Genomic DNA, 15,308 nt, shown 5'->3' with positions numbered 1-15,308 from the left:
AAAACAAAAAAATGAGTGGAGGAGTAACAGGTGGAAGCATTCTGTAGTTTCTTCAGTTGAGATACTTAAAAACACATCTGGAAACCTCATGCTGATTGTCCAGGGTATATAACAAACGTAAAATATCCAAAACTCAACCTGTTATCCTTCCTGTTCTATATCACAGTTTCAATCCCATTTGTTCCTATTTTGTGGTTATCTCCATGTAAAGGGTTCTTATGTCCAGAAATCCCTTCTCATCCACCATGTCCATTTGATTATGGCTATTAATGCTTGTCCACCATTCATTTACCTCTCTCCTGCCTCTATTTTTGCTTGCTTATTATATAAGCCCTCCATTTACTGTCAGTAAATTTAATATTCTGGGCTCTGGTTTCATTCTTCCTGGGTTTCAATACTGGCTATAATGCATCAGCAGAATGTTGCTAAGGAGATACATCTTCCAAGAGAGGTTGATAATGAGACGTATGGTTTAAAGATCTGTTAATAGTGTATACAAATCTAAGTGGATCTCTTCTATCTCCAGGAAGAGGGAACTTGTTTAACAGGAGAAGCTCATATTTTATATCCTTGAAGACATAGGCTTAGTTGCATTAAAGGGAAAGAAACCCTGAAGAGTGGGAAGAAGATGGTCAGAAAGAAAAAAAAAATTATATATATATATATATATATATATATATATATATACATATCTGCATTCTCAATGACTTTTTCTCCATGAAGCCTGTAGATGTTTCTTCATTCTTATTTGACTATTTTTCTCTAAAAACATAAACTGCAACATCAATTCCTTTTTCATTCACATACTCACATAGGGCACAATTCAGGACCTGCTAACCAGTGAGAATTTGGTAAAAAAAACAACAACAAAGAGGGTGTGTGTATGTGGGGGGGGGGGGTGGGTGGGTAGGTTTCTCTCACAGAAGTCTTGGGCTCCTGCTCAAATGGTTTATAGTTTTATATTAGTCCTCCCTACCCCATGGCAGACTCCAAGTTTAGAGGTCAATGGCTGAAGAAAGGACAAGCTGAGCTATTAACTTTCACAAAACTTGGACAGTTTTGTGTATCTCTAACACTAGTAACATGTATCAAGAATTTACTCAACTGTGATTCTTCCCTTCAAACACCACCCCCTCCTTCATATTTGATAACAAAACTAGTAAGAAGAGAGCTTTTTGTCTTTAAATGCAGTTTCTTTAAATGTTTATTTATTTTTTAGACAAAGAGAGTGTGACCAGGAAGGGACAGAGAAAGGGGGGACAGAGGATCCAAATCAGGCTCTGCGCTGACAGTAGAAAGCCCAATGCAGGCCTCGAAGTTACGAACCAAACTGTGAGATCATGACCTGAGCTGAAGTCAGATGCTTAACCGACTGAGCCACCCAGGCACCCCTCTTTAAATGTAGTTTTAAAAATGCTACTTCAACACACACTGAGTACCAGAACAGAAGAGAGGCCATGCACTTGTTTGGGATTTTCTTGTGACAACTTGCTGCTGCTCAAAAAAGACACTGAATTTCCCCAAAACCAATGCGAGAGGAAACTCCCCCAGACATTTTGTAGTTGTCCCATTTCTCTTTCTGCCTCTCTTTTTGAAAGGGGCTGAAAATGTACCTAGTGAAGCTGACCTACTCTCCACGCAGGGACAGCTTTCTTTTTTTTTTTTTTTCTTTTAATGTTTATTTATTTTTGAGAGAGAGAACAGTGTGCAAGTGGGGGAAGGGCAGAGAGAGAGGGAGACACAGAATCTGAAACAGGCTCCAGGCTCTGAGCTGTCTGCATAGAGCCCAGCGTGGGGCTTGAACTCAAGAACTGTGAGCTCATGACCTGAGCCGAAGTCAGACACTTAACTGGCTGAGCCACCCAGGCACCCAGGGCAGCTTTCTTTGAGAATATACTTATAAGAAGCCTGAGCAGAGACAGCAGAAGTGCTGACATTTCACCTCTTATGGAGGTAACAGAGGATTAGCTTCTTGGGCAACACCCATATCACGACTCTTTAAATGAGTCTTTGGAGAAGACTCAGGGTAATTTTCAGTGTCATCTGAAGCTGAGCAGATGGTAACATATGTGCCAGCACCCTGAAGGCTTAAATAAGGACGGAGGGTCTCACAGGTGATTCCAGTAAAGGAATAGATGTGGGATCCATCAACCATGTTGTAAAAGGACACATCCTTATCCTCCAAGTCCAGGAAAACTCCTATCCTTTGAGGATGCTGTCTCAGTGACAGAGACTCTAGGTGGGTGAAGAGAACTCCTTTGTTATATGCAATCACCCAGAAATTCTTCTCTGGACTTTCTACAAACCACTCATCTCTTTCTGCTGTATCTGAGCAAACACCCACAGCCCATCTAGGTTCAAGTCCAACTTCTGTGCCTATATTGACTTCTATCTCCCAGTAATGTCTCCCTGTGGTAAAGCAATTCTGGCCCAGAACACTGAAGATGGTTTCAGATTCCCCTTGTCCTTGGCGTACTGAAGCATCACAATTCTGAGGAGCATTTCCCATTAAAGAAACTTGTTTTCTATTCTCAGATAGGATGAGGTTGTGATGAGCTGTGTCTGGATCCAGAGTAACAGCAACTGCAAATGTGGGGGGTGGGGGGGGGAATAGGTCATTCCACAGTGGAAAGTGGTTGTCCTTAGGAAAGATGCTGTCACTTTATGCTTGCTCTGAGTAATTAGGCCCTGTCATATTCCAGTCACAGTGTATCTACTTTCATTTAAGCTTCTTTGGTATCATTTTCATTTGGAATCATTTATTATGTAATAATTAAGTCACCCACTTCTCATGCACTCTTATTAGATTTCTAATGGCTGAAATCTTAGGCTCTGTAGTCATAAAGATCTGAATTTTGATAATCACTCTGTCTTTAGTAAGTGTGATCTTGAAATTACTTTGTTTCTCTCAGCTTCACTTTACCCTCATAATCATGGATACAATTATGATACCTCAGCATAGGACTGTTGTGAGAAATAAACAAGATAATGTGTAGAGAACTCAAAACTAGGTCTTGCCCATGATGAACACTTGGTAAATTTTTTAGCTTCCAATATTTATAGTAACACTAATACCAGTAGTAATAGCAGACTCCAGTACTGATACCAGCAATAATTAATCTGTTCTTCTGAAATCAAACATCGTCAATAGTCAGAATTTTTCTCATAAGAATTTGTATGTGGGAATACTAGAATGTGCTTTAATTTGGGGAGGATTGAATTAACTAGGAAACATTTGTGGATGCAGGGATATTCAGAGTAAAGCAACATGTACTAGAAACTGATAATCAACTCATAATTCTGGAAAGACTCTAAGATAGTTTTCCACTTACACTGAGATACAATGAGCTAGTCCCTGTCTCAGGCTGATGTAATAGACTTCCTTCTTACTGAACTGCTCTTGCAGTGTTATTCACATGAATAAATCCACCGTATCACTAAGTCCCAGATTGAGAAGTCAATTCCTCAGGGAAATTCCTTTAATCCACCATATTTTTCTCATGGAAATCTCTTGTTCTTTCATAACCTTCATTACAACTTGTACATGTATTTTTCCATGAAATCAGAGATCAGATATCCTTTATTTATTTGACCCTGAATAAACAGTTCTATAAATTAATTGTAAATGAATGAATGATATCAGAAAAGTAAGAAATCTGTTCACATTTCAGCATGAGATTGAGACTGAACTGAAAGCCATGAAATGAAAAACCAACCAGGTTTTATTGAGGGTTTATATAAATGTAAGAGTTTCTAATTTCTGACAGAAGAGATTGTGCGGGTCAAAATAATAATGTCACTCACCTGCTTCAAACTGTTCTTTTCTCCAGTCTAAAACGAAAAAAAAATTCATATAAGAAAATACATCAAGAACATGTCTTCTCACCTGGGTGACTCAGTTGGCAAAGCGTGGGACTTTGGCTCAGTTCATGATCTCACAGCTCGTGAGTTCGAGCCCCGCGTCAGGCTCCGTGCTGACAGCTCAGAGCCTGGAGTCTGCTTCCAATTCTGTATTTCTCTCTTGCTCTGCCTCTCCCCTGCTTATGCGCTCTCTCTCTCTCTCTCTCTCTCTCTCTCTCACAAATAAAACATTAAAAAGTTTTTGAAAAAAAAGAACATGTCTTCTCAACTAGGAGAGAGAATCCCCTGTATTTTTTTGAAGTCCCACATTCAAAATCAATTTTCCAGAATATAGCATGTCTTTGAAAAATGCCCTAGAATTGCCTCATGAAATCCTGGGGTGCCTGAAGTCCCAAGACATCTGTTACTCACCAGCATATAACTTTGCTTTTCTCCAGTCTGAAATAAAACAAAGGAATTAGATTCTCTCATCCTTAGGACCTTCACTCCAGACTATTAAATTGTTACAACCACATGAGATATGAAGATTTATAATAGTGCTATATTTCTGTATTCATCACCTCAATGACAGCTCTGGGGTATTTGTCTCCTTCAGTCTCCTGTTCTATTTCTCACATTTTCCACATTCCACCAACATATCTGTGATAGAATAGGAGGTTCTGATTCTTTTGGGAGAAGGATAAGATAAACTTGAATTGTGAGAGTGTATTGTAAAGCCTAAAACTTCATGTGCTGCCTTGACATCTTTGGACCTCACAGGGCTCTAAACGCCATAAGCTCCCCTTCTCTCACCAGACATGCCTCCACTCAGCAGGAAAATCTCCACATTCAACTAATTTCCCTACCAGTCAAGCCAGCTGAACCCCACCTGGTCCTCAACCTAATGGCTTTCATCTTCCTATCAGCCTGAAAAGTTACTCAGACAAGCCAATCATATACTTCCAAGGAGACTAGTAGAATTTCATCTTATTATTACTAAAAAGCCTGCTTCCCTCAGCCCCTGCTGGTTCACTCTGTTCCCAAGTGAAAACCCATGTGGTCTGCATGACTGTGGTGTCCTCCTCCCCCAGGATAGGAGTATGGGTGATTAATAAACTGCTTTCAAGCTCGTCCAGTGTTGGATGTCATGTGTCTAACCATCTTATCCTAATTAGGGTGGGGGATCCCTTCCTCACTAGCAAGGTGAATAGGGTATGATAAAAACAGAGGGATGGTCCAACCACAACACTGATATAACTTACCTTGTTGATATAATTGCTTTCTTCTCCCTGAAAAGGAATAACAACCTGTGAGATGCAAAGTACCAGCATGGAGTAAGGACTCTATTTCTTGTACTAGAGCAAAGAAAAATGGAAAACTTACCAAGATCTTTCTCAAGTAATTCTAAAAAGGAAAGAAAATAACAAAACATTTTATGGAAAAAAAGTCCAGACTACATTTCCTAAGCTCAGGTCCTGAACACTACTTCCATATACCTAGATCAAGAAATTCACCTTAATTGAGAATTACTGTGACCATTTTTTTTTCTAACTCCATGTTTATAGCAGTGAGTTTTCTCTCTCCATTGGAGAGAAGATCCTAGGCTCTATGTCTTACTGGAGGTCTTGGGACTCTAAGTACACTCCTATCTCTATGTTCCTATAGATGCCATCTATATATACAGCCAACAGGGGAAGATGGCAGTGTAGGAGGATGCTGGGCTCACCGCGTCCTGCTGATCACTTAGATTCCACCTACACCTGCCTAAATAACCCAGAAAACCACCAGAAGACTAGCAGAACGGAGTCTCTGGAGCCAAGCACAGGCGAGAGGCCCACGGAAGAGGGTAGGAAGGGCAGCGAGGCAGTGCACACTCCACGGATTGGCGGGAGAGAGCCGGGGTGGAGGGGCGGTCCGCCGGCCAAGCAGAGTCTGGCTTGCAAAAGCAGAGGGGCCGGAGGGAGTGTGTTCTGACAGCAAGCGGGACTTAACATCTGGAAGGTTATAAGCTAACAGCTCTGCTTGGAGAATGGGAGGGCTGGAAGACAACGGGAGGGAGAGTTGTTGAGCCCCGGACAACAGAGCTCAGCTTGGCGGGGAACAAAGGCACTCCCCAGCGCCATCTCCCTTGCCCATCTCCCTCGCCCATCTCCCAGCCAAAATCCCAAAGGGAACCAGTTTCTGCCAGGGAACTTGCTTGCACCACCCAACGCTGTGCTTCTGCGGATCCATCCGCGGTGGGTCTGACTCCGTCCTGGTGCCTCAGGGCCCCTCCCGAAGTGGATCTCCAAAGGAAAAGCGAGCTGAGCCTGCCCCTCCCACCCCTGTGCACCTTGCCGATCCACCCCAGCTAATATGCCAGATCCCCAGCACCACAAGCCTGGCAGTGTGCAAGTAGCCAGATGGGCCATGCCACCCCACAGTAAATCCCGCCCCTAGGAGAGGGAAAAAGAAGGTACACACCAGTCTGACTGTGGCCCCAGCAGTGGGCTGGGGGCACACATCAGGTCTGACTGCAGCCCTGCCCACCAACGCAAGGTATTCAAGACAGCACAGGGGAAGTGCCCTGCAGTTCCACACCACTCCAAGGACTATCCAAAATGACGAAACGGAAGAATTCCCCTCAAAAAAACGTCCCAGAAATAACAACAGCTAACGAACTAATCAAAAACGATTTAAACAATATAACAGAAAGTGAATTTAGAAAAATAGTCATAAAATTAATCGCTGGGCTTGAAAACAGTATAAAGGACAGCAGAGAATCTATTGCTACAGAGATCAAGGGACTAAGGAACAGTCAAGAGGAGCTTAAAAATGCTATAAATGAGCTGCAAAATAAAATGGAAATGACCACAGCTCGGATTGAAGAGGCAGAGGAGAGAATAGGTGAATTACAAGATAAAATTATGGAAAAAGAGGAAGCTGAGAAATAGAGAGATAAAAAAATCCAGGAGTAAGGGGGAAAATTAGAGAACTAAGTGATGCACTAAAGAGAAATAATCTACTCATAATTGGTATCCCAGAGGAGGAAGAGAGAGGGAAAGGTGCTGAAGGTATACTTGAAGAAATCATAGCTGAGAACTTCCCTGATCTGGGGAAGGAAAAAGGCATTGAAATCCAAGAGGCACAGAGAACTCCCTTCAGACGTAACTTGAATCGATCTTCTGCATGACATATCATAGTGAAACTGGCAAAATACAAGGATAAAGAGAAAATTCTGAAAGCAGCTAGGGATAAACACGCTCTAACATATAAAGGGAGACCTATAAGACTCATGACTGAACTCTCTACTGAAACTTGGCAGGCCAGAAAGGAATGGCAGGAGATCTTCAATGTGATGAACAGAAAAAATATTCAGCCCAAAATCCTTTTTCCAGCAAGTCTGTCAGTTAGAATAGAAGGAGAGATAAAGGTCTTCCCAAACAAATAAAAACTGAAGGAATTCGTCACCACTAAACCAGCCCTACAAGAGATCCTAAGGGGGATCCTGTGAGACAAAGTACCAGAGACATCGCTACAAGCATGAAACCTATGGACATCACAATGACTCTAAACCCGTATCTTTCTATAATAACACTGAATGTAAATGGATTAAATGCGCCAACCAAAAGACATAGGGTATCAGAATGGATAAAAAAACAAGACCCATCTATTTGCTGTCTACAAGAGACTCATTTTAGACCTGAGGACACCTTCACATTGAGAGTGAGGGGATGGAGAACTATTTATCATGACACTGGAAGTCACAAGAAAGCTGGAGTAGCCATACTTCTATCAGACAAACTAGACTTTAAATTAAAGGCTGTAACAAGAGATGAAGAAGGGCATTATATAATAATTACAGGGTCTATCCATCAGGAAGAGCTAACAATTATACATGTCTATGCGCCGAATACGGGAGCCCCCAAATATATAAAACAATTACTCACAAACACAAGCAACCTTATTGATAAGAATGTGGTAATTGCAGGGGACTTTAACACCCCACTTACAGAAATGGATAGATCATCTAGACACACGGTCAATAAAGAAACAAGGGCCCTGAATGAGACATTGGATCAGATGGACTTGACAGATATATTTAGAACTCTGCATCCCAAAGCAACAGAATAGACTTTCTTCTCGAGTGCACATGGAACATTCTCCAAGATAGATCACATATTGGGTCACAAAACAGCCCTTCATAAGTATACAAGAATTGAGGTCATACCATGCATACCTTTATATATACAGCCAACAAACCCATAAATTCACAGATCCCACCAAGTCTGATTCACAGTTTTACCTTTGTCTTTACTTTCTTTCTCTTTTTCTGTCTGGGCTTCCTGTGTTCTCTTCTTCTCCTGTCGCTCTTTCCAGGCCAAAAACACAACAGCACCCAGGAATATCCCAAGTATGATAAAAGTCACAGCAAATGCCGTCATCCAAGGAGAGGTCCTAGGGAAGAAGGATTCTGATACAGAGGTCCCAAAGACTTGATTAAAAACATACACCAAGCAATCCTACTCCATCCTAGTTCTTAAATGTCCTCTCCTTACCCTTATCCTGTCCCCCAAATGAGCAACACTGACCTGGGATAGAAATGGTTTCCACCTGCTCTTGTCCAAAGAAGGGGTTCTTCATGGAGCAGGACACTTCTCTCTTTGAACTGTCTCTTACAATGAGGGATGCCTCTATTTGAAATAACCCATCGTCATCCTGGGTCTCAACCTCAGAAAGAGATGGTATCTTCTCTCCCATTGCATCTTTCCATTGCACCTCAGGCTGGGGAAACCACCTCTTGCCTGTGCATGTCAGTCTTATTCCCGTACCTTCTGGACCTACCATGAAAACATGAGGACCAGAACCCAGACCTGGAGAGGAGAAAGTCATTCATTTGAGACCTGGACACTTTTGTCCCAGAAGTCCCTAATTTATACAGTAACACCAGAGTGGGGATATGGACAAAGCACCATCATTCTTGGTGGGAGGAGAGGGTTTGTTTTCTTCTCTTATGAGATAAACAGGTAATTGTAGTAAAATCTCAAGAGATTTGAAGCTGACACTAGGTCTTCATACTGATGCCTATCACATTTTCTCTACCCAGGCATATCTGCAATTGGCCATAGAAGGAAAAAAGCAGAGCAAATTTTACCAATGTTAATTTCTTTCAGTAACACACCAATATATCTATATCTATCCATTCCACTTACTGAAGTCTCTAGGACCACTACCTTTCTGTGATTAAACTGAGTCTTGTAGTCACTTCCTTAAACAATCTCATTTTGTAATGTTTTCCAAATTTTCTTTCTTCCTCTGAGTACAGAATAACAAAAAGATGAAGATAGCCAGGTGAAATGATTCCATGAAGGAGTCAATATGTTTTTCACTTTTAGACTCTCATTTATTTTCCCTCCACAACCTCTCCTTTTCAACTTTTCACAGGTTGGGTCTACTAATGGATCCAGCACCCATATTAAAACATTACACTACTAGAATGCTAGAAGAATCCACTGTCTCTGAGAATAATGGCTATCCTGGCTTCTAAGGCTATATATTATTTTGTACTTTTTAAACTTATCTCCTGACATGGTTCCTCTTAGTTCTGGCTCAGTCCTACTCCAATTCCTCAGATGTAGGAAATATATTATAAACCTCAGAGACATTGTCTTTTTTGGCTAAAAATTATAATGAAACTATTAATTTTTACTGTCAGATACTGACTTGCCTGGGAAGGACACACTTGTAAAACATAGAAAGCAACTGAAAGAAAATCTTCAGAATTACTTGAGGGAGGTGCCAACTCTCTTGAACAAAGGAAATGAATAGAAGTGAGTAAAACGGTTCATGAGCAAAACAGATTCTTAACTATAGAGAATAAACTGATGGTTATGAGAGAGGAAGTGGGGTGGATGGGTGAAAAAGATGAAGGAGATTAAAGAGTATACTTATCATGATGAGCACTGAGTAATGTATAGAGTTGTTGAATCACTATATTGTACACCTGAAACTAATATTACATTGTATGTTAACTACCTGGAATTTAAATAAAAACTTTAAAAAAATAAATTAAGCAAGTTTATGTGAATGAAAAAAAAGAAAAAAATAAAAATCATATTCAATGTCATCAAAAGTATAGATAAATACTGTTAAGAATAAAAACTGGAACAATTATTAGACTGTCAGGGTGACATTATGGTTATCCTGAAACTGGAATTATTAAAGTATAGGATAAAAAAGTTATAAGTTATAGGGGCGCCTGGGTGGCTCAGTCGGCTAAGCGTCTGACTTCAGGTTGTGTCATGATCTCATGGTTTGTGAATTCAAGCCCCGCATCGGGCTCTGTGCTGACAGCTGAGCCTGGAGCCTGCTTTGGATTCTGTGTCTCCTTCTCTCTCTGCCCCTCCCCCACTCACGCTGTCTCTCAAAAATAAATAAACATTAAAAAAATTATGTTATAAAGTTAATTGTTTGAGAAGTTTATATTATATCAATTTATATTGCTGCATATTTTCATGCAAATATATGTATTTTATGATTTTTGCGATAATATAAAATTGAAAATTGTCAATGTTCATTAAAAAGTAAATATTAACATAAATTATGGAATTTCTATATAATGAAAATATGTTTAGACGTTAAAAAGCATAATTTTTTATAATCTGTCTCATATATTGTAAAGGAGAAAAAGGCAAGTTATAGAAAAAATATATCATGAAATATTGTAAATAATATTAGTGTGTGTATTTGGAGCAGAAAATTACTTGACACTTTAATGTGTTAACTGTGCTAAATTAACTTACTTAAGTTCTCCTCTAAACTTTCCCCTCTCCTGATTCCAACTGTAATATTTCAGCTTCAGGAATATTTTTTTGGCTTAAAGCATAACTGAATGGAGAAGACGACTCTCTTGCTGTATTGCTGAGTGTACAAATTAGTGAAAGTAATTGTGCAGTATGGGTGGAAAGAAGAATGTTGATGAGCTAGTGTCCATACGGGGAACAGAAGGAAGCTTTGGTAGATTGAATGGGAGGTTTCTCAAAACCTAACAAAGAGACAGAGATCTTCAGGGCTTCTAGAAGGGTAGCATCAAAAGTTTTTAACAATATCCGTAACTTAATCTTTGCAGTTAATGGAAGAGATTAACAAAGTCTGGGATGATGATCATCCTAGCACTAACCAGTGAGGGCCCAAGACTGGAGCTGAATCCTGAATGCTTTGGGCTGCATAGGACCTTTGCACAGTGATTACTCAAGAGAAAAAGGGGCAGGAAACCCCAGTAAGAATTAAGACAAAGCTTCACACTAGCCCGATTGGCTGGGGGCTCAAAGATTCAATTTTGTATTTAAACAAGTTACAATAAACATTTTAAAGGTTAGTTTATGAACAGAGATTAAGGTCTGCTACATAAATATATTATAATAATTATATAATATATAACATATATTATAATATATAATAAAATAATATAATCATATATTGTTATATTATATAATATATACTATATTATTGTACTATTATTTTATTATATATAATTATATATTACTATATATATAGTATATAGTATATATAGTAATATATATATAGTTATATATTATTATATATAATATTATATGTAATTAGTGATATCTTTATATAAATATATAACTGGAAGGACATAGAACAATCTGGTATTGATAGTTACTTTGGAGGAGAAAAAGGAGAAAAAGGAATATTGAAAGGACAGAAGGACAGAAGGATTATCAACTTATATTTTCTATATTTTTTGAATTGTTGGAGTTTGATACAATGAGTTATAATTTTATTGTAATTAAAAATAAAACAGCACCAATGGTGCCAAAATTGACAGTGGCCAATTCAACGTCCTATGGACCAAGGCTCAGTCATTCCAGCTTTTCACACTGGTCTCTCTCTTCAGGGCCTTTTTATTTCCCAAAAGCTACGCAGTTGATGGTTTCCTCTACTTCTGCTTCACTTAGTCACTGAGCGTCAGTTATTTTCTGGCCTCAATCCTCTGGTGACAACTTTTGTGCTCTGCAATACCTGTCCACCCTGCCCAACCCCCATAGTCACTTCCTCCAAACAGTGCATTCAAGACTCAACCACTGACATTCCCAGCTGAGCCTCTACCCAACACAGCAGCCAACTAGGACTCTGGTCTCTGATGGTAATTTTAGGGAATCATGGTTTCTTCCTTCAAAATGTGTGAGGAGAGACATACCAGAGAAATAAATGATCTATTTTTTATGGCAGATACTTATGGAAGTCATTGAATATTAAAGTACAGCACAATAAATGTATAAATAGATTAAGAGAATTTCGGATTAAACCCAGGGTCAAGGACGTTGACCAGCTCTGAGAATATGTACCTTTTTGTCTCTGTTCTGTTCACCATCCTCCCCAGAAATCAAATGCAGAGCACTTCCATTCCCTTAGAACGATCTGTGTTCTCAGATAATTACTCACCGATCACCTTCAGCAACAAAGTGGCTTCTTGAAATTCACTGCCTTTTTTAAAAAAACACTTGTATATTCCACTGTCTGAGATCCGGAGACTGTAGATTCTCACAGATACTCTTCCCTCAGTGATGTAATCTTTCACCAACTCTGCTCTCCCTTTGAAATCTACCAGCTGTTCTCCCACCTGCTCCATTCCATCCTGATATACATACACAGCCTCTGAGAATTCAGAACGGAACCACCGCAGCTCCATATTCTCTGCACTCATGGCCGGGGACACGTGACAGGGCAGCACTGTGTCCATGCCCAGCATGGCTACAATTGGCTCTGAGGGGCTGATAACCAAGAATGAATCTGTGGAATAGAGCCATAGTGAACAGAATATCAATGACCTGTCTGGACATTTTGGAATACAGCATCATTATTGGCCCAGTAGAAGCCCGTAGACATTGTCATTCATACACTAGTTTCTGTAGCAAACATTCAGACTGAAGATGGTGGTGCACAAGACAAAGAGTATCTCTACCCAATCAATAGGGTAATCTCTCATTGAACAAATAATTTTTTAATTGCAATGGTGAGAAATTCTATGAAGAAGTAGGGAAGAGTGTTGGGAAATCATGAAACCAGGGTTTTTAATTAGGTCTTGGGCTCAGAAAAATGTGTTCTTCATGAAGCAGAGACCTGAGTGAATTAGAAGTCATTAGTGAAATAATTCCAGCTGGTCTTTCTCTCTAAACTAATCATATAATGGCTTATTTGCCCTCATGTATGGGCAGATAAATCATTATATCAAAATGAAGGATTTGTAATTAACCCAGGCATATAGTGATAGGGTAATTTACTCCTTCTGTTCAGAGAATAAAAGAATCCAAGAATATAAAGTACAAAATATAAAATATTCTTACCTGAGCCCCACATGGACACCTGGAGAAGTAGGAGAGAGAAGAAGTCTCTTAGCAGAGAGAAGTCCAGGAAACCCACCATCTTTCCCAGAGCAGACAACAGTATGACACAGAGTAAGGTCCTGAAAATAGCTAGGGTAAAGACAAAAATGGGATCCATAAGGTAAAAAAAAAAAAAAAAAAAAAGTCATAGTTAAGACAATTTGCAATGATTCTAAGAAATGGCCTCCAGAAGCTCTCAAACAACTGTAGTGTGTCTCTCAGAGAACATCAGGGAAGCCTTTAACACTCCCCAAAAAAAGAACTTTTGTTTCCCTTTTCAAGGAAACAGTCTGTTTTAAAGTTTATTTATTTATTTTGAGAGAGAGAGCAGGGGGAGGAGCAGAGAGAGAAAATCCCAAGCAGGCTCCATGCTGAGCCCCGACACGGGCTTGATCCCACAAACGATGAGACCATGACCTGAGCCGAAATCAAGAGTTGGATGCTTAACCAACTGAGCCACCCAGTGAACAGTCCCTCCAAGTGAACAGTCTTCATCTCAACAGCCAAGTTCTGCAATGACAAATCTGTCCACAATCTCTCTAAATTCTTCTCTAACTCAAGAATATTTTTTTCCAATGGACAAAGAGACAGAAGGGAGGCAATGAGCAACCACAGAAAGAGATGGCTTTAGTACAAACATTAATTTGGCTTCAACAAATTCTACTTCCCCTCACCGCCCACCCCCCACCACATTCCTATCTGATGGAGGAGCACATATAACTTGGTTTGTCCTCTGTCAGTCAGCCCTTAGGATCCTTGCCCAAATGCTCTCACTTCCCTCTCTCTTGCCCATCACCCACAAAAATGCAACACTCACATCTTTTACATTCTTCTTACAGAAGTGAAGACATTCTGAAACTTCTCAGACTCAGGCCACAGGCACCATGGATCAATACTCTCATCCATTCCTTCCAGTTACCTGCTCTTGGCAGCCAACAGGTATCTCCAAGATGCCAAGAGGATATCAGACTTTGCAAAACATGGGGTCCAGGAGGAAGCCTGGGGTGGTTTTTTAAGGGGGTTGAGACTACTGGAAGAAAGACGGCCCCTACATAGGAATCTCTCAGCAGTATACTTCTCTTTGACGATACTGACACACTCAAAACCGAAAGTAAAATAAGATAAGGAAAGAAAACTTTGACCTGTCATGTATAGTAAATCTATCTAATGATTACTTGCTTATAAAATATAGACAGGATCAAAAGCAAGTCATTTCTTTCTTTCTGAGAAGTATATTGTCTAGGTTAATAGCATAGATGCTAGAACTTGACTACCTGAGTTAAGATCCTGGTGAGGCTATTTACAACTTATGATTTTAAGCAAGTTACACAACCTATCTGTGCCTCAGTTTCCTCATGTGACAATGGGTTGGATAATAGTATGTACCCTATTTTGGGTGAGGAGTACACAAGTGTATGTAAAGCACTTAGAAGACTGTCAATAACTTATAGATTATGTGTAAGTTGTTAGCAATTTTTATTTTAATGTCTTGCTCATTCACCACAATATGTCTGCCATTCTGATGAGAATTTTGGACTCCCTCATTTCATTAGGCAGGGAACTGAGAAGACATGGGCACATTCATACTCTCTAACTCATCTCCCAGACAGAAATTTTCTCCACTAACATCCAGATTTTATCCATCTCAACAAGGATAAAAGAAAAACAGTATTAAAATTTCCCAAATGATCCTCTTAGATTTTCATCTTCATTCAATGCTATAAATAATGGGAGAGGTAAGGATGAGATTACTGTCCCCTGTCTACATAAATCATTTTTGTTTTGAAGATCCTTTAAGGTCTATGAATTCTAGAATAATTGTTTCTTGCTTAGAATGACAGAAATTCTGAGTTAGAGACTAAAAATTTTTTTAAAACTCTAATTTACATTTTTGAAACTCTGTGTCTAAGATTAAATATCTATAAATGGTTTATAAGAGACATAGAGAACAAGAAATAAATACAAACCAGACACATTCTAATACAGTTGTAGATATGGCGCTATTAATTTTTTAAAAAATAACATTCAGAGAAATTCAAAGAAACAAAATTGTCCTTTCAAATAGATACATTTAGTAACAAC

General features: G+C 39.4%; 1 protein-coding gene across 1 annotated transcript; it reads right to left on the bottom strand.

The window, feature by feature from the left end:
• Positions 1–1,186: 1,186 nt before the first annotated feature.
• On the bottom strand, positions 1,187–13,312 carry LOC112862865 (butyrophilin subfamily 1 member A1-like). The gene is made up of 9 exons (XM_086706514.1): positions 13,188–13,312; positions 12,286–12,633; positions 8,412–8,693; positions 8,126–8,293; positions 5,220–5,244; positions 5,103–5,125; positions 4,273–4,299; positions 3,805–3,831; positions 1,187–2,583 (listed from the first exon to the last, which is right to left on the bottom strand). The coding sequence occupies exons 1-9, from the start codon at positions 13,264–13,266 to the stop codon at positions 1,946–1,948; spliced, it is 1,617 nt and encodes a 538-aa protein (XP_086562640.1). The 5' UTR covers positions 13,267–13,312; the 3' UTR covers positions 1,187–1,945.
• Between the last annotated feature and the right edge of the window lie 1,996 nt (positions 13,313–15,308).

The sequence above is a fragment of the Puma concolor genome, chromosome B2 (genome assembly GCF_028749965.1).
Source record: "Puma concolor isolate L17-30 chromosome B2, mPumCon1.1.hap2, whole genome shotgun sequence".
Lineage (NCBI taxonomy): Eukaryota > Metazoa > Chordata > Mammalia > Carnivora > Felidae > Puma > Puma concolor.
This window is presented reverse-complemented; position numbering and strand designations above follow the sequence as displayed.